This window comes from Pelophylax lessonae (genome assembly GCF_965119305.1).
Source record: "Pelophylax lessonae genome assembly, chromosome: 2".
Classification (NCBI taxonomy): domain Eukaryota; kingdom Metazoa; phylum Chordata; class Amphibia; order Anura; family Ranidae; genus Pelophylax; species Pelophylax lessonae.
The window spans coordinates 450,474,541-450,494,411 of NC_138769.1; the positions used below are offsets into that span (position 1 = coordinate 450,474,541).

A 19,871-nucleotide genomic window follows, 5' to 3' on the forward strand; every position below is an offset into this window, starting at 1 on the left:
AAACATCTGTCTGTAGGGTTGTCACCTCATCCCTTTAAACCAGGACACACATTAATTACACAGGTTCTGTGGTGAATAAAGGTGGTAATTTAACTCAGTGCATTATATTAGCCTCAGAACCTGTGTAATTAATGTATCCTGGATTAAAGGGATGAAGTGGCAACCCTACCTGTCAGGTTTGTATTGCTGTCTGTGCCACAGATAGGGAGATTCACCCTCTATGTTTGTGTTGTTTAAAATAAGTGATGGGCTCGGGCGTGTTCAGGTCGAGGCCGCCACTGCACATCGCCAATCATAGGCAGTGAGGCATTTGCCAACCAGCAGCTACACATACACACGCTGCTTATGATTGGCGGTGTGCAGTGCCGACTTCCTTGCGGGCTCGATCTGAGCCCATCTCTATTTGGCATAACCACAATAAGTGATTAGTATAAAGCAAGTGGTATTTGGCTGAGCCAAAATGGTTTTCATATAGAAAAAGCCTGCCTTCTTATTCTGAATTTTGCTATTGAAATGCATGGCTGTCAGATTGCCATATTTTATGATTTATATCACTTGGCTCAAATTGAAGGTTTCTATATAGAAGGATGCCCAGGTAGTATAAAACAAGTGGAATTTGGCTGAGCCAATATGGTTTTCATATAAGAAAAGCTTGGCTTCCTTTTCTGAATTTTGCCATTGAAATGCAGGGCTGTCAGGGTGCCAAGTTTGGTGCAATAGTTTATGATTTATATCACTTGGCTCAGTCTAAATTGAACGCCAATGGCTTCCGCTGCTATCAATCTGCCCAGCAAGGAGGGATTGAGCGGAGGGAGACGCTGCTCTCAGGCACAGCGCTTGATCGAGATCGTGCCCAGGTAGGTATAAGGGGGGTGGGGGTGTCCTGCAACACAGAAAGTTTTTACCTTAATGCAGAGAATCCAGTAAGTTAAAAAACCTTGAGTATTTAGAACCATTTTAAAGAGGAGCTTCATTCCCCCTTCAAAGATTTAGGGGACTTAGATTACTTTAGATCTCACTGTGAAGACTCCCCCAGCATCAGGAAGGGGTTCCAGACCAGTAGGAAAAGTGCAGGGACACACCATTATAACTGGAAGCCTCCTCACTTGGGTATGGACCAGTCAGGCTGCAGTTCACCCCTTGAGACAAGTGGCACACCTGAAACCTGCTACTACTCATCGCTGTTACATCCTGTGAGTGTTCCTGGTCAGGTGCCTTCCCACCGGGCTTGTTGTTTATTGCCGAACCTCAATTTCAATACAGTTCCATTTTGTGCAACTGGACTCTAAGTGGCACCTGGCTGCACCTACCCACACTTGGCGGCAGTCCGCAGGATATGTCCCCTTTTGCAGTGAGTACAGAAGGAGGTGCGGGAACCATCATGGCACCATTAGCATTGGCCTTGGCCCTGGTGTCAAAGTTTAACAGGTCCAATATTTCCCTGGCTCAGTGGGAGGAGAGACTGGAGAGCGCTGCACGCCTGTTTTAGGTTCCCGTCCGGCTGATCATGGAGCTATCAACTCTCTGGAGTATGACATCCACCGAGCGATAATGGCACTACTGCAAGAGGATCGGGCCAGTTTAGAATGGATTGTAGCATGTCTGGAGAACCTGTTTGGAGAGAACATGACAGTCCCAGAGTTAAGGCGGAGGTTCTTTCTCCGAAGGCAACAGGAGGACGAAAGCCTCACCCAGAATCTTTGGAAATGCTTAGAGAAGAGGGATGTGCATGGCTGTGCCAATATATCCACCTAAGACTACCTATTGAGGGATCAGTTTGTGATAGGAATGAATGCTGAACCAGTCAGGAAATCCCTAAAGTACTAAAGCAAAGCACAACCTGCAATCTCTTTCCATGATACTGTGGTGGACGCGGTTGCGCGGGAACAGGAAGATGAAGAAGCAACTGTGGCAGTGACAAAAAACATGAACCATTACACCTGAAATGTTAGCCATACAGATGGCTTTAAGGGAACTCATCCAGGACATGGCCTCCTTGAAACCAGAAATGTCCACATTCAAGCAGGATTTGGCCCACCACTCTAAAGGTAAAAATCTGTTGCGGAGGGACCCAGAGGAGGATCGTAAGTGCTGGCGGTGTGGCTGCTTTGGACATGTAGAACTGTACAAGAACTGTGGTGAGCCAGAATCCAAAAGTACCTGCAGGCCGCTGTTAAACTAGTGGCTCCCGGGGCAGAGGTGTCACAGATCAGCTGCGGAGCTGATCTGTGTCATACTGTTTGCATACGTTTTTTACCTTTTGCTGCTGTAGGTCTGCTGGCTCTCTTTTTCGCCCGGTTCAATTTCAACATTACTTTTTGTCCTGGTGCCAAAAATGTTTGTGCTGATGTGTTGTCCAGGTCGTTCAATGCCAACGATTCTGAGAATTACCTAGATCCTGACCCCATCATCCCCCCGCACCGAATTCTAGCCATTTCTCAGCTTCTGCCCACACAGCCTCCTCCAGGTACAATATTTGTGGTGCCCAAACTCCTTGCGTGGGCACATGACTCCAAGTTCTTTGGATATCCTGGTATACATTGTACCTGTGACCTTCTTCAGCGTTACTACTGGTGGCCCTCTCTTCGTAAGGATGTCAAAGAGTATGTACAAGCTTGCACGGTTTGTGTACAATCCAAGTCTGCCACGTCCGCCCCAGCTGGGCTGCTTCTACCCTTACCAGTTCTCGATATAACTTGGCGTTGTATTTCTATGGGTTTTATGTCAGATCTGCCCGCCTCAGCAGGTTCTATGGTCATCTGGGTAGTGGTGGATCAGTTCTCCAAAATGTGTCACTTGATTTCTCTCCCAGGTCTACCTACAGCTACCAGTCTTGCCATGACTTTCATCAAGGAAATCTTTCTTCTCCATGGGATGCCTTCACACATTGTCTCTGACAAGGGAGTTCAATTTACTGCTCGGTTTTGGAGAGCCTTGGCCAGCTCCTTCGGGATTAAATTGGATTTCTCATCTGCCTTTCATCCCCAGACCAATGGGCAAACTTAACGTGTCAATCAAAATGTAGAATGTCATCTCCGTGCCTTCATCTCAGCACACCAAGATGACTGGGTGGACCTTTTGCCCTGGGCAGTGTTTGCCTTAAATCACCACTCCAATGCCAGTACTGGAAAATCTCCCTTCTTCATTGTTTACGGGAAGCATCCGTCTGTTCCCTTTCCTGTTTCAATCTCTTCTCTCATACCAGCAGCTACCGCAACTCAAAGCACCTTCAGCTCAATCTGGAAAGAAGTTTCCAAGAATCTTTATCAGGCTGCTTCCAGGCATAAATCGGCAGCAGATTGTCATCGTCGCCCTGGTCCTAAGTTCCTAGCTGGCGATAAGAGTTTGGCTCTCTACCAAGCTCATCTGACTCCAGGTGCCCTCAATGAAATTTGCCCCTCGCTTCTTTGGTCCCTTTCCAATTCTCTGTCAGATCAGTCTAGTTGCTTTCAAGCTCCGCCTGCCCTCTCATTTCAGGATCCCCAATGCCTTTCATGTCTCCATGCTCACGGCACTGATCATCATTCGCTTCTCTCGCCCTTCTTCTCACCCTGCCCCTGTTGCAGACACCACGGATTAGTATGCGATTAAAGAAATATTGGACTCCAAATACTCCCGGGGGAAGTTACTCTATCTGATTGATTGGAAGGGGTCCTGGATTCCTGCTGCAGATGTCTCGGCCCCACGCTTGGTGACCAATTTTCATCAGAAAGTTCCCTCCAAACCAGCCCCTAGATGTGTGGGGAGGAGACCTCATAAGCGGGCGGGGGGTACTGTCACAGATCAGCTGCATAGCTGATCTGTGTCTTACTGTTTGCATACCTTTTTTACCTTTTGCTGCTGTAGGCCTGCTGGCACCTGTGGTTCCACAAGCCTGTGTTCTGCTCTTGCTGCGCTGACTTAGCAGCTATGGGTGTCACCTGCTTCACCTGATGGTTAATATTCCTTCCTGCTACTTCCTGTCCAGCCTCCTATGTGTCTCCCTATTTAAATCACACTCAGACCAGTTTCTAGTTGCTTGAGTAACACTTGTTCCTGAGCCCCTGCCGTGTTATTATTCCTACCCGACTTCTCGTGGACTGATCCCTTGAGTACCTATTTGGCTAGTTCTCCTGATTACGTTTGTCTCCCGCCGGCCCTGACCTTGGCTCGTTATCTGGCTGTCTCTTTGCTCCATCCATCCATTCATCCTTCCATCCATCTGTGCCTGCACTGTCTCTTTGGGAACCCTCCTCATGAGCAGGGTGGACCTTGGGGTTGTGAACTGGGGTCAGCACGCAGCTAAGTCCAAACTTCCGTGACGGGGTCCCTGGCAGAACACTGGCTGGCCCTTAGATTCCACGCCCTGGGGGATCCCGTGTCACCTGCTCACCTGTGGGCTCACATCCGTAGAACCATGACAAGAGGGACGAGCCAAGTTCAGTAGTGAACACCCTCCTCAATGGTCAAGAGGTCCCCTGCCTGATTGACATAGGATCTGCAGTCACATCATGGAGTATGACTTCTACGCTCAGCGATTCCAGACGTGGGACCAGCAGGACCCCTCTTGGTTGTCCCTCAAGATGGCCAATAACCTGCCCATCCTGGTAGGTGTCACCTGGGTGAAGATTCAGATTAACAACCAGGTTGTGGAGCGAGTAATTTCCCCAGGATGTTCCAGTGCTTGATGGAGAAATATCTAGATTTCAACTTTGAGACTGTGTTGGTCTACTTGGATGATATCATCATCATTTTCTCCGAAACCTTTGATTACCATGTCAAACACCTGGACTGGGTGCTGGTGAAGGAAACCGAACATGAAATAGGCAGCAAATTGTATCCCAAGTGGGAGCACACCCCCTATTGGGTTGAGAAACAGCCCTTCCCTCCAACCCCATTATATGATGTAATCTGTGAGGGTTCGTATTCCAACAAGAAATGGTTCCACAACCTGTTAAGACCCTGTGTACTAAGTGGCGATTGCTCTTCCAAACCTGCCGCAGATAGAGAAGTCTTAGACTCCATGGATGTCCCACCAGTACAAGAAGTTCCTGACAAAAGGTACCTGCCTCCTCTAATGCTAGAGCCTCAGGCCACTGCAGACTCAGAAGGAGGAAGCCCGTGTGCAGTGTCTTTGGACAGACCAGAAGCCCCTGCAGGTCTAACTGACTGTCTAGACTCTCCTTAGGAGTCCGCCTCTAGCCTGGGGAATGGGGGTTTGGTAGGTCCTCATCTACCTGAGGCTCCACAACTTCCAACAGAAAATGACTATGTAAAAGATGACTCCAGAGAGGCCAATAAAGCCCGCTACCCCATGTGGTTTAACCGCAGGCAGCTTCCTGCAAAGTATTCAGATGATGTTGTTTGAAATGTTGTTGCCTTTACCTTAACCATGTTTATTGCAGCGTCATGTTGTTCTTTACTGTGTTGGGATGCTGAAGACAGCGGGCACAATTCACTAAGCAATATTTTACTGCATTCGAGTATGTGGTAAAATAGCGCACAACGTTCAGAAAAAAAACTGTAATTCACAAGGAAACTCTCCTTAAAATCTTGCATGCGTTATCTTTCTGAAGTATGCCTTAAATACCGCATGAAAAAATGCGGTAAGTTATCGCAAGCATCTGATGTGCTTTTTCAAAAAAGTGTAAGGAAGCCAGCAAAGCAAAGCATGGCTGGTATCATATGGCTTCTCTGTGTTGAGGGCTTAAGGTACCCTATAAGTTGGGTGTAAAGCTCCATGATAAGGGGCTTGGATAACCTGAACTTCTTCAGGGTATCATCCCCTGTGAATTGATCCAGCAGTGTGCGCTCCTTTAAAAGGACCACTTGAGATTTCCTCCTCCTGCATTGCTTTAAATTCCAGAAGACTGGATTCAAAGCCTCTATCATCTTTGCTATGCCACCCGACTGCCTCCAGAGACAACTCCTGGCTAAAATCTAGCTGACACCTGCTCCACCTTGCACTTTCCCACCTAATTTATTAAAACAATCACCGGGGGGGGGGGGGGGGGGGGTCTGACTATTGGCAAAGGTATCGCAAGCTTGGATCAGTACTTAACTACGGCATGCATTTATTTATTTATTTCCTTTTGTGAATTTACTTTAATGCCTTTTTATGCAGTATTTAAAAAATGTTTTTGGTGTTTGCACTAAATATTGCATACGATCAATAGTGAATTGACGTTTTCCTTATCGCATGCGTTACATGATCACGTGACTGTCATAAGGTATGCGATAACCTTTAGTGAATTGTGCCCAGTATCTGTCAAAGGGTAAGTGGGCGGTGAGTGTAGGCATGTGCAGTCTATTTTTTCCACAGCAGGTGGCGCTCATCCACAGCCGCAATGCAGTTGGAGGAGGAAGTCAAGAGGAGTCTAGTTCCTCTATGGTTTCCTCGGTCACAGAGGAAATCTTGGGTCAGGCAGAGTCTATTTCAGACCCTGGCTGCCTGGTTTGGTACAAATTTCACGTGTGGTGAAAGGTCACCCGTCTGCCAGGGACATTGCTTTAGGCCAGGGAGAGGCTCCAGACCAGTAGGGAATGTGCAGGGACACGCCATTGTACCTGGAAGCCTCCCAACTTGGGTAAGGTCCAGCCAAACTACAGTTTGCCCCTCTAGACAGATGCTGTCGGCACACCTAAGACCTGCTACTACTCCATCGTTGTTACATCCTGTGAATGTTCCCAGTCAGGGTGCCTTTTCGCCGGGCTTGTTGTGTATTACTGAACCTCACTTTCAATACAGTTCTGTTCTCTGCAACTGGACTCTGAGTGTTTTCTGCCACTGCACCTACCCACACATAGCTTATACAGCGTAGCAGTCAGAGTGCAGGGGTCAGGACTATGTAATGCATAGAACAGCTTGGATTTTTTAGTCATCAGGAGTTAGCACCCCCTTATGTTGGTGGCGAGTGCCTCTTAAAATGTTGGTGGTCAGTGGTGTTTGCCCCCTATCATTGGTAGTCAGTGATGTTTTCCCCAGTATCACTGCTAATCAGTGTGCTCATTTAAAGTCCATGTGCCCCTTGTGTGCCCTCTTGCTGTGCTCAGCAGTGATCCTTATCCCTCCCACCCCCCCATGCTGAACAGTGTGCCCCTTTTTTCATTCGTGGTCAGTGGGAGCAGTTTGACTCACAGAACCATGCAGGAGAGGGGCCAGCTGCAGAAGAATGAAATGGATCGGGAGAATCAGCAGCAGAGGTGGAAGGAGTAGGAATTCTGACATAAAGACAAGCTGTATTTATATTTGTGATTTCTGTGATTGGCCAACAGAGCAATCACAAGGCACAAAGCCATTAGTATTGGCTGTGTGCTTTTTGTCTGTAATGCAAGCTGTCTAATATCAGTTTTACCACAGGCATTATATAGACACACTGGCCGCCCGTGAGCCGTGACTTATTTTTACAGTGCCGTTTCATAAATGGCACACCGGTAATAGATGTCCACCTCACTGCCATTATCTTTACAATGCAGCAGTAGGAAGGTGGTTAGTCCACAAATAATGGATTCAGTATTCCCGAATTTTTACTTTGAAACATGAGCAATATGTCTCAAAAAAGCACTCCTGACCATCAACCATTTGGCTTACAGATGTTTACAGTGCAGACTTGAAATGACACTGATACCCAGTTATTGTGCAGAACAGTTTATTTATTCTTTGTTCCAGAGTTCATTCAAAGTCCTAGTGCATAGCACAGGGAGGACTGGGCTGGAAAACGGGGGTATTTGCCCTGTGGCCCAGTACAAATAAGATATGTTGGACTTTCAGACCTGCAATCACAACATCTGGCAGAGGGAAGTCTTCTGGAAGGAACAGTTATCTTTCGCCAAGTCCCCCAATCATTGCAGCACCATGGCACACTTTGCTTTGTACACTTTCTTTACCATAAGTTGGCTAGTTCATTGTGTTTGACCCCTAGGCCTAAGGTTCCCTGCCCTGGTGCACATGATCTAAATGTAGAACAGCTATTACAGCTTAAATGCTCATTGTCTCCTAATAGTTATAGGCAGCACTAAGTATTTGAAATGAAATAAATTGTTGGCCCAATCCAATCTGTACTCAGTCCTTCACAGTTATTATTTGTCATTTTTGTGATTATATTTCCTGAGGGTAGATTCTACAACCTACTAAATACTACATATATTATAGAGTTGACCTTTAATTCACTAACACCCTCTAAATGCAGCCCATCTAATAACATACTTTCCTTCCTGATCCAGTGATGTTCGCAGTCAAAGAAAACCTCCAACCAGCTCCTCTTCATACTGCACATTCATATAGGACAGTTCTGTTTTTCGTGACCTTTAGCAATCCTACTAAGTATGACTGTCCCATAGGAATGAACAGGGCTGCGGTGCACATGTGCAGTATGAAAGCTGTGTGGTACCGAGTCGGCTGCACAGTGAACATTACTGGATTAGGTAGGAAGGTAAAGTAAGTATGTTGCCTGGTGGGCTGCACTTGAGGGGTGGGGGCAATTAAATAAGACCATTCACAGCAAGAGATGACTGTATTCAGAACATTATTCTTATTAATAATCTAATCTTTATCTGAATTGTAGTCTGCATGATATGATTCCTCATCCTCTTTTTTTGATTCTTTCTCATCCTCTTCCTCTTGGTCACTTTTAGAATCTTCTGATCTATATGATTTGTCTTCTCTGCCAGCATCATAGTAACTGTCTTCCTTTTCATCCTCTGGTGCTTTAGAAGCCTCTTCTTTGTCACCTATCCCCGACTGATCTTCTGTCTCCTCCATGTCATCGTGGACTTCCTTTGGTTTGCTGTCTGTTCTAGGCTGGCTCGCCTCTTGATCCCTTCCTTTGTCACTACGTGCTTCCTTGTGATCCTTAGTTTCCCTGACAGCCATACTGTCATTGTTTTTATTTTGTGCATTTTGTGGTATGTTTTCCTCTTTCTCTACTGATCCCTTCTCTGTGTCAGCATCATCTTTACTATTCTTGTCTTCAGTTCTGAAGTCCTTCTCAGCTTCTCGCATTGAGGATTTCTTTTTTCCTTTTGAGGTCTAAAAAAAAACAACAAATTGAAAAGATTGGTTTTAATCTCATGGACCAGTATTTTGAGTCCCTGAAGAATAAATATGTTTTTCAAAATAGCCATAGAATACATTTATTATCCCAAAAATCTGAAATTTGAGAAAATAATTTTTAAAACCCCAACAATTTAATGCCAGTCAGATAAACCTTCGGGCTGAATTTTGCTGAATTTTTGCAGGAAGCTCTAGTATTTTACATAAATTATGAGAAATCTAATATATGGCCGGAATTCCAGTTTACCATTTATTTAAAAATATCAGCTATTAGACTAGCCCTGACAAGCCTAAGTACAATTGCAGACAATTCTATTGCCCTATAGTCTCTGGTCTTACATTGTGACTCGGGGACACAGTCAAACTGACTAGAGGAGATGGCTCAACCAACTGAACTCCAATATTGGTTTGTGAGTGCAGCATCAGAATTCCAATGACATTACCCACATAACTTCATTATATCAAATATACAAATGTCAAGACCCTGTCACATATTCAGGGCCATGTATTATTAACCACTTAAGCCCCGGAACATTTTACCCCCTTCCTGACCAGGGTTTTTTTTTTGCGATTTTTTTTTTTTTTTACTGCGTGACTTTAACGGACAATTGCGCGGTCGTGCGACGCTGTACCTAAACGAATTTGACGTCCTTTGTTTCCCACAAACAGCTTTCTTTTGGTGGTATTTGATCACCTGTGCAATTTTTTTTTGATTATGCGCTATAAACAAAAAAAGAGCGACAATTTTGCAAAAATAACAATATTTTTCACATTTTTTTTATATGAAATTCCCCCCCAAAAAAATGTAAAAATCAAAATTTTTTAAAAAATTTCGGCCAATTTGTTTTATGCTACATATGTTTGGTAAAAAAAATCGCAAAAAGCGTATTTCGATTGGTTTGCGCAAAAGTTATCGCGTTTACTAACAAAGGGAAAGATTTTTGTCATTTTTGGTGTTTTTTTTTTTTTTTTAACGCGTAATGGCGGCGATCTGCGATTTTTCTGCGGGACTGAGACATTGCGGCGGACAGATCGGACCCTTGACTGACATTTTTGACACTTTTGGGGTTACAAGTGACATTACTGCAGTAATCAGTGCTATACATATGCACTGTTACTGTAAAAATGACACTGGCAGGGAAGGGGTTAACTGTATTGGAGAGGGAGGAGTGTGTCCTAGGGTTGTGTTTCTAACTGTGATGGGACATGGCTACTAGTGTAAAAACAGAGATCAACGGTCCTACATAGTAGAACCGTCTGATCTCCATTTTTACACAGGGGAGAATGACAGGTGGCTTGTTTACATTAGCCGCCTGCCTTTCTCCCTTCCCGTCGAACAATCGCGAGTGACCGGCGGACATCGGTCACACGCACTGACTTGTCAGTGAACGAGCCGGGGCGGGCGCGTGCCTCAGCGGGTGCGCGTTCGCCCGCTATTGGCTTGCAAGCCGGTGACAGGCTAGTGACGTACCGGTACGTCACTTTGCCTGGCCGGGGCTGACCGCCGCAGTATATGTACTTGCGGCGGTCGGCAAGTGGTTAAAGAGAAAGTAAATCTTCCTCCGTTACTTGTACCTATAGGTAAGCCTATGAATAGGCTTTACCTATAAGTACTGTAAATATCTCCTAAACCGGCACTGTTTAGGAGATATTCACTTTGCATGCCGCCAGTGACATAACTGGCACATGCGCTCTGAAGGAACGGCCGCCAGTGCCGTTCCTTCAGAGCCCTGTGCTTTGATTCCATGGCTCCCCTGTGCATGCGCGGGAGTGATGTCATCATGGCTCTGGCCAATCAGATGGCCGGAGGACGCAAACCCGGATAAAAGACAAGTTAACATGTCGGCCATGTCAGCGGTGTGTGGGTGGCGCTGCGGGGGCTACGTTCTAAGGTAAATATTTCATAATGAGCTAGTATGTAATGCATACTAGCTCATTATGCCTTTGTCATTCAGGTGTTTATTTTTTTGGAGGTTTACAACCTCTTTAACCAGTTAAGCCCCGAAGGATTTGGCTGCTCAAAGACCAGGGCATATTTTGCGATTCGGCACTGCGTGATTTTAACGGACAATTGCGCAGTCGTGCGACACTGTACCCAAATTAAATTGATGTCCTTTTTTTCCCCACAAACAGGGCTTTCTTTTGGTGGTATTTGATCACCTGTGCGATTTTTTATTTTTTGCGCTATAAACAAAAAATGAGCGTCAATTTTGAAAAAATAACAATATTTTAAACATTTTTTTTATATGAAATTCCCCTAAAAAATTTAAAAATCTAAATTTTTTAACATTTTAGGCCAATTCGTTTTCTGCTACATATTTTTGGTAAAACGCAATAAGTGTATTTTGATTGGTTTGCGCAAAAGTTATTGCGTTTACTAACTAAGGGAAAGATTTATGTAATTTCTATTGTTTTTTTTTTTAACTAGTAATGGCGGCGATCTGCGATTTTTTTTTTTTTTTTTTTTTTTTGCGGGACTGCGACATTGCGGTGGACAGATCAGACCCCTGACTAACATTATTGACACTTTTGGGGGTACCAGTGACAATACTACAGTAATCAGTGCTATACATATGCACTGTTACTGTAAAAATGACACTGGCAAAAAATGACACTTTATTAGAGATCCAGGGGTTAAGTGTGTCCCTAGGGGCGTGCTTCTAACTTTCAAGGGGCATGGCTTTTGATGTAACCACAGAGACATACGATCCTACATAGCAGGATCGTATAATCTCTGCTGTTACACCAGGGAGAATGACAGGCGGCTTTGTTTACATCAGCCGTCTGCCTTTCTCCCTCTCCAGCAGGAGATCGCGAGTGACCGGCGGACATCGGAGCTGGGATGGCCGTGAACGAGCGGGGGCGTGAGCACGCCTCCGTCGGCGCGCGCTCGCCCCCTACAGGGTCCTGGGCGAGTGACGTAGTACTATGTCGCTTTGCCCAGGAGGGGCTGACTGCCCCAGTAAATGTACTTGCGGCGGTCGGCAAGTGGTTAAAAAGTGCAGTTAAAGATGACTATGCTCCAGTGTTAACTTAGAGCTAAACTCCAAGAAGAAAATGTGTTATGTCCGTATAAAGATGCTTTCTTAAGGTATAACTAAAGGCAAAACTTTTTTTATTTTTTTAAATAGAGTGGAGATAGATTAGAAGAACACATGTTTTATTGCTGTCTGTGGCCCCTGTCCCTGTTAAGGAGATTCACCCTCTCTATTAGTCCAGTTTACTATTATAATTGAAAGAAAATCCCACATTTTGGGTTGTCCCCAGAAAAGTAATAGCGGGGAAATCTTCCAATGGAGACACTAGTTCTGGTGATCTGGGAGTCCCCAAGAAATTCCCTTAATTTGCAAGGATTTCTTCTCCCTTCCTGTTTGGCTATGGGACAGGAAGCGAAGGGAAATCTCTGCAATGGGACACAGATGGTGAAAAAAGATCTGACGGGAATTTTTTTTTTTTTTTAAGGACCGGTGGGCGCTATGCCCTCTATTCCCCAGCCATTCGTTTTGTAACTTCCCCTGTGTAGTTCTTTTTGCAGTTTGAAGTAATTACCTCACTCGCTGCAGTGGGAGGACACAGAAGTCTCAGACTCTTGGTCTAAACTTCATATTGTAACTGCAATTTCTGCATCCACAAGATACCTGCCCCCAATCCCACCCAAATTAATACCCTTCAGTACAATTTCCATTGCATGATGGCAATTGTAGTTTCTCCAGGCATTAAATTGGAGCAATGTCATCAAACATTTTTTATCTGCAAAATAGTGAAGTTGTAGTGTAACTAATTAGCAGCTCTTTTTAATAGATACTCTATGAGATGCAGATTGTGGATGCAGGTGCATTGTATCCCAGAGTTCCGCTTTAAAGCATGTGTTAACAGTTTTGCTAGAATAGATAAAGAGTAATAGAACAGTTGGAATACTTAGCTTTCCTGCAGCTCCAAACTCCCTCCAGTGCTGGTCAAATGATCAATTGCCTTCTGTTGAATGGGAGGATTGGCGTTAAACCTGGCTAATTCCCCTGTACTGCAGAAATCACTCGATGTTTCTGACATGTGACCAGCAGAGGGCGCCTGGATCAATGTTTTTCCGGAAAAGTATTTTTGATATTTTATTACTCAATATTATCAATCCCAGCAATGCAGTGGTTTTAGTGTATAATTAAACACTTTTATTGTATATTCATTAGCTCAATTCCAGCATTTTAGCACCTCCCATTTCCTGTGCCAATGAAACCAGGCCAAGAATTTACAAGAATGTGTGTCACTGAGACAAGAAGCCATAGACTGTAGTAATAATCAGCCACATGTTCTAACATTTCTGCATATTATAGTTCATATTCCTATCGCACACCTTCCTGGTTTGTAGGCTCGTGTGTACTGGGTGCTGAAGCGATCACTAGTTGGCAACTGGATCAGTTACAAGTAGATACATACTCGCCAGCACACCAAGGATCTTGCAAAAAGCAGTCCAAAAACTTTATTCCAGATAAGATCACATCAGAAAAATATAGTGCAAAGTTTCGGAGCCGCACAGGACCCCTTCGTCAGGCATGTGACTAACATTTCTGCATTCTGCGGAAAAAATGTTTTTTACTATTACTGTCTCTGTCCCCATTGGAAAGATTTTCTTGCACTTCTGGTACTCTTCAAACAGACAGGAAGTAAGGGGAAATCTTACCAACATTAAAAAAAGTCAGTAATAAAAACTCATTAAAGGTTCTAACCCTTTCATACCCTATCCAAAACAGAGAAAATGCCTTGATATTATTTTTATTTTATGAGTTGGAATTAGGCAATACTCTACCTTCTCTTGACGGGTGACATACCATCCTCTTGGGTATTTTGCAATGCTGTCCATGTATTTCTCTGCTTTCACCCAGTCTTCATGCCACTTTTCAACTCTATACTGAGGCTCACACTTTGTAAGTCTGTCGTCAATGCTTTGATTCTCCCTGGATACTTTCAGCAACTCTTGAGCTCTTTTCTCTTTATTTAAACTAATGAAAAGAGTATATTAGATAAATAAAGTAACTGAATGGTTCACCCCACCAGCTGACATATCCAAAAGGGAAGCAGGAATCTAAGCATATGAGAGGTTTAAACAAGTAACTGAAGGCAAACAGTACATATTCTGATCACAACCAAGTCACACACGATTAGTGAGTCTCTGTTTAATGCCACATCTAGACCTTTTTTTAAAGGTTTCCCTCACCATCTCTCAGTGTGCAGTAGCATGCACTTTGTCTATATGCATGCATGCAGTTGTCTTTTATGCACCTGTATAATACATAACAGATTATAGCACTTCCACACAATGCACAGAGATTGAATCTGAAGTAGATTTCCCCAATTCTTTTTTTTTTTCATTCATCTTCTTTAGGTGGGCAAGAGTTAAGATGCCTTGGGTTGGGATGAAAAACTCACACATACTATATAGCATACTGATGTCTTTTATATACAGTAAATCTTGCACAGTTTGGTTGCAGCAACAGATTAACCGTTCTTTCATATAACCAATCCAGATAATATACAATCTCATTGTTTACAGTATATGTTACTGGAGGACGGTTTATGTTACCAGGTGTAGTGTCCCTTTTTTGACTAGACAGAGGATGTTTCTGCAGTCTACACCGGATCTAATGCCTCTGCACCACAATGCCTCTGAACCACTTACTGGAGTGTGTATAGTGAAGGTTGAGCCTTCCCTGAGCTATCCCTCCTTGTCAGAAACCTGACCCTGTGCTAAGCACTGTCCCTATTAGTGGTTGGACTGCTACACCCAAAGTAGTGAAGCGAATACCCAAATAAATAAGTACTATACAGAAAATAAGTGCGCTGTCCCCAAATAGAAATTCTTAAGATATAAAAATCAAATATTCAATGTGTGCAATTAAAAATCGATATATCTTTGTTTGTTGTGTTATCAAATAATGGTGTGAAATGTTTGTGATGTTGAACGACTCACTAATATAGAAAATTCCAATAAGGTGCAAAGTGCCAAAGAGATTAATAACATCACTATTAAAGTGCAAAATCAACTTATGACAATCTCCATAATCAAACCTATTGTCTCTTATATGTAAACAAAAATCAAATCTGAAAGATGATAAAAAAAAGAGTCCAAACACAGTCCCTTAATGTGCAAAAATGAAAAAAAAAAGAAGAAAGTGCTCCGTGCTGAATATAGTAGTGTCCATTATGAGAGCTTCACTACTCTTCTCTGGTTAGAAATGGCTGCACTAGACTGTATAGTGTTGATATTTTATGTTTAATGTCACATGTGTCTGCGTTTGTTTTCAACAAACTGCTATACTGCACCGTATCTGGAGTCAGTCAGAAAAAGTTAGAGCCCAAGAATCGATGTCTACTGTACTTTGATTAAATCCCATCCATATGGTCATACCTGATTGTAGGATATGATCATTTGGCATTTTGACAGCTGTCCTACTACATGTCTATGTGTGTTGAATGTTCTTACTTCTTTGTTTTGTACCTTTAATCACAGAATAGTAGACATAGGTTCTCAGGCTCACATTTAGTCTGCAACTTGTAGACTAAGTCCACCTTTTGAAAAAAAATAATAAAAATGCACCCACATTCCCAGAAAAAATGTGCATTTATAATGTTTTTTGCATATAAATTTACAAAGCATTAGAACTGGGATCAGTGGATTGTGGGTTCAATGCACAAGCTCCTGCAGACTCTTCCTCCAGCTCTATGTCCGTAACGAGGTATGAACTTTTGGTTACCGAGCTGGAGGAAGTGTTAATAACTATGAGTGCAGTATCACCACACTTGTCTTCCACTGATAACTACAAGTCCCACTGCTGTGGTGGTAGAAGGGACTTATAATCCATTAATTTGCAGATCTTTGTAAATATATGATGCAGCTGTGCAGGAAAAAACAGGCAAAGCCTTGTAAAATTTAAAAAGTGACAGAACGGGATGAAAGTAAGAGGAATGGGTTTGGCTTGGCACAAAGGTACATGTTAAACCCTAAATTTTGGTGTAACTTAACTTGGTATAAAACGTGGACTTAGCCTTTAGGTAACAATATATTTGAAATAATAAAACACTTGTGAGTTTTAACGATCATATCAACTTTTTTTTTGTGTAACTGGTGCCTTGGCGTCAGGAGTTTGTCCTCTGCCCACATACTTTGGGCTAAAAGCATCATTCCGTCTTATTTCAGAAAGTTTGGATTTTGTATTTTTTGACCATATATAAAATACATCACTCACAAGGTTTAGGTGGCAACAGTCCTCATCTGCCATCACATGGTAAGGATAGTTTACATTTCCTCTGACCTATTTAGAATTGTGTTCCAGAGTCAGAAAACAAAGAAGGCAGAACAGGATTTACCTCTAAGACCTCAGGGGCAGAAGATGAAGAAAAAGGACTTCAGATAACAATACTGTATCTGCAGCATCTAACAGGTTGCAGATCAGCTATAGGAGCACAATGCACAACTACTGCTGTGTACATTTATTGTGTTTTCTCTTTTACCTTTTGGCCACATAACTATTTTTGTTGTCAATTCTTCCCTTTGTTCTCATTATAGTTGACATTTTCTCCAGCAATAAATGGTTATCTCTTTCAATAGTCGAAAGCCGCTCCTCTTCAAGCTACAGCAAATTAAGAGAATGCAATTTAGAATACATTCTTTTTTATTTTAATCAGTAGGCAAAGTTATAAAACACCTTTTCCATATAAATCTTCTTAGCGATCACACCAGTGCTGTATCCTGGCCTAGGCCAACAAGGGGGGCAGCAGAAAAAAAAAAAAGCTGCTCCCAACATGAAAAAAAAAAACAGCCTCCTCCTGGCTCCCGCACGAAAAGGGTGCCCACTGGCTAGCGCTACACTTTTATTATAGTGCCAGTTTTATGGGGCGAATTGGGCCAAAGGGCAGGGTCCAGGAGGCAAGTCAGTCTGGCACCCCCATAAAGCGGTCACACTGCTACCTGCTGGTATGAAAATACTGGCGGGTGAGGACGTGGACAGACTGCAGGCCGCCAACCACACTTAATACAATTGGCCCAATGGCCGCCAATACTAATAAGTGTGGCACTGCAGCCTAATGCTCTGCCTACCCTCCTCCACCCCCAGGTTTGGCAGGCATCGTGTCAGCTGCCACTGATTATTTCACTTATTTGTATAATGACTATGGACTTCCTATTTATTATACAAATAAGTGAAATAATCCTATGATTACAATCAATAGCAGCAAACACAAGTCCAACTATCTTAAAAGAAAGGTGTAATCTTACTAATCCCGTGACATAAGGCTGTACTAATGGGTACTGATAAGGCTGCACTGATGGCCACTGATGGGGCTGTACTGATGGCCACCGATGAGGCCACACTGATATGCTGCACTGATGGGCAGTAATGAGGCAGCACTGATAAGGCTGCACTGATGGCCACTGATGGGGCTGTACTGATGGCCACCGATGAGGCCACACTGATATGCTGCACTGATGGGCAGTAATGAGGCAGCACTGATAAGGCTGCACTGATGGGGCTGTACTGATGGCCACCGATGAGGCCACACTGATATGCTGCACTGATGGGCAGTAATGAGGCAGCACTGATAAGGCTGCACTGATGGCCACTGATGGGGCTGTACTGATGGCCACTGATGAGGCCACACTGATATGCTGCACTGATGGGCAGTAATGAGGCAGCACTGATAAGGCTGCACTGATGAGGCTGAACTTATGGGAACTAATGAAGCTACGCTGATGGGCACTGAGACTGTGGTTATGGTCTGTGTTTTATAGATGACAGGGTGGGTCATAAACAGGAAGAGGTATGGCCTTTACATGAAGGGGTGGGTCATATTTAAATTACGGGGTACACAAGTTAAGTCAGGCCTAGGGCAGCACAAAACCTGAATACACCACTGGATCACACCTGAGATGAATGACAGAGTGAAAGGCATATGCATTGTGATTTTACACATGGACCGTCCTCTCTAAATCAAATCCAATCCTAACATGTGAAATTCTTATCACAAATATAGTAAACAAGTGGTTAAAATTTGGCTCATTTAAAGTTGAACTCCAGAGTAAGCAAATATTGTCTCAGTACAAGAGACATGCGTATTCTAATTTGAATCCTGGTGTATTTTTTTTTTTTTTCAGATATGTGCAGTACTGGATAGTTTCCCTCTCCCTGTCAGAGCTGTTTTGCTTTCCTTGCACACTTGTTTAAATGTACATTTTAGGCCTGAAGATTAGTTAAAACCCCCAAACATGGTAAATTTAGTGTCCTGCCTGGGCTGGATAAATGTAATTTTTGGCTGTGCTGTACCCAGCTGAGCAGCAATCTAGTTTATAGATTTGGTCAGGTTTCCCTAAGCCTGCCTGCCTCTGGCAGGCATTTCATAAATAGACTAGGAGAGTCAGCCACTGCAGGGCTGGCCCTACCATGGGTCCCACTGGATTGACGGAAATTGAGAGGGGCGGCAAATTGATGCCCGAGATTTTTTTTCCAGCAGTTTTGTGTGTCATCCAGGGGAAGACTGCCCCCCAGGCCACTCCGCTGCCCTGTAAAAAGGCCGCCCTGCTGCCCTCAACACGCAAACTCATAGTTGCTGGGCATGAGGGTGCTCGCACACAGTCTAACATGAGCTTATGAAACAAACAGGGTGTGTACCCTCAACCTGCGCACTCTGGATTTACCAATTCCAAATAAACACCAAACAGTGTAATTATAGTGTAAACCATCAAACCATATTTTCAAACAATATATAATGTTATATCAAATAGTAAGATTATTGAAATATCAAAAAAATGTAAGTATTTATATAATAAAATATTGGAGCAGCCCGTTGTTAGGCTAACAAGCCCAAAAATGTGGATCCTCTCAAATGGGAAACCGTTCTACAATAGCATGCCAATCCAGCCAGGGGTTATCTCCAAGTGTGTATGCCACATACAATCAGAAAGAAGACAGAAAGCATCTCATAGTGTAGTATTAAAACAATTTATTGGTCATGCACTTTAAAATAACACTTCCAGTATTGTAGATCAAAGAGAGCCTGATAAAATAGCAGGGATGCCGATTTGCATTCCATCTGCGTACCAAGATGGTGGAAGTGGCGAAACATCAACATTTCTCATTGTTTGAAGCACATAGTGGTCGTGAATGGACATTCTCTTAGCATGAGTTTGGCTGAGAGCCTGGAGGAACCTGGATTTAAAGACATTTGCTGAAGGAAACTATCTTAGGGAGCTGGGCTGGAGAATGGCCTCTTTTCACTAAAGAGTGTCACATGTAAGCTGGTTAGAGACAGTTGTCCTTCGACATTGTGAGAAGGACCTTTTTCCTAGGACTCAAGGTATGCCTGTGCTTTGGGAGTTAGATGCCAGAGGTTTCCACAAGGACTGTGACTGCTTTTACAGAGTTTGAAATGGACTGGCTATCCCCTCTACTTTCAACAACATTTAAAGCAGAGTCCCACCCAAAAGTGGAAGTTCTTATTTACGGACTCCTCATCCCCTTACATGCCACATTTGGCATGCAATTTTTTTTGGGGGGTGGGTACCTAGTTTTGACAGGTTCCCAGCTCCCACATCTGCTCGGGCCACCTCGGCGACTCGAGCAGAAGTTCTCCTCTCCCCCTCCGTCCCTGCAATTTTCTGGGACATTTCACAGGTCCCAGAAGATTGCCTGGCCTTTAGTGAGGCGCAGTGCGATTCGTGCATGCACAGTGCGCACCCAGCTGCGAAACTGCAAGCTGTCACACCCGGGTGTCCACACTTGTGATGTCGGCCCTGGGAAGAGGCAAGGGGAGAACCGAGGGTTCGGATGGCCACATCGCTGGATTGTGGGACAGG

At 43.8% G+C, this 19,871-nt stretch overlaps 1 protein-coding gene across 2 annotated transcripts in view; it reads right to left on the reverse strand.

The window, feature by feature from the left end:
• Nucleotides 1–8,009: 8,009 nt before the first annotated feature.
• Nucleotides 8,010–19,871, reverse strand: part of CFAP97D2 (CFAP97 domain containing 2) — a 66,281-nt gene continuing 54,419 nt past the window's right edge. For both annotated transcript variants that reach the window (XM_082246007.1, XM_082246006.1), the window contains exons 3-5: nt 16,535–16,653; nt 13,833–14,025; nt 8,010–9,007 (exon numbers count right to left, since the gene is read on the reverse strand). In XM_082246007.1, the coding sequence (XP_082102133.1) occupies nt 8,522–9,007; nt 13,833–14,025; nt 16,535–16,653 (798 nt within the window). In that variant the 3' untranslated portion in view covers nt 8,010–8,521. The remainder of the gene's footprint in view (nt 9,008–13,832; nt 14,026–16,534; nt 16,654–19,871) is intronic.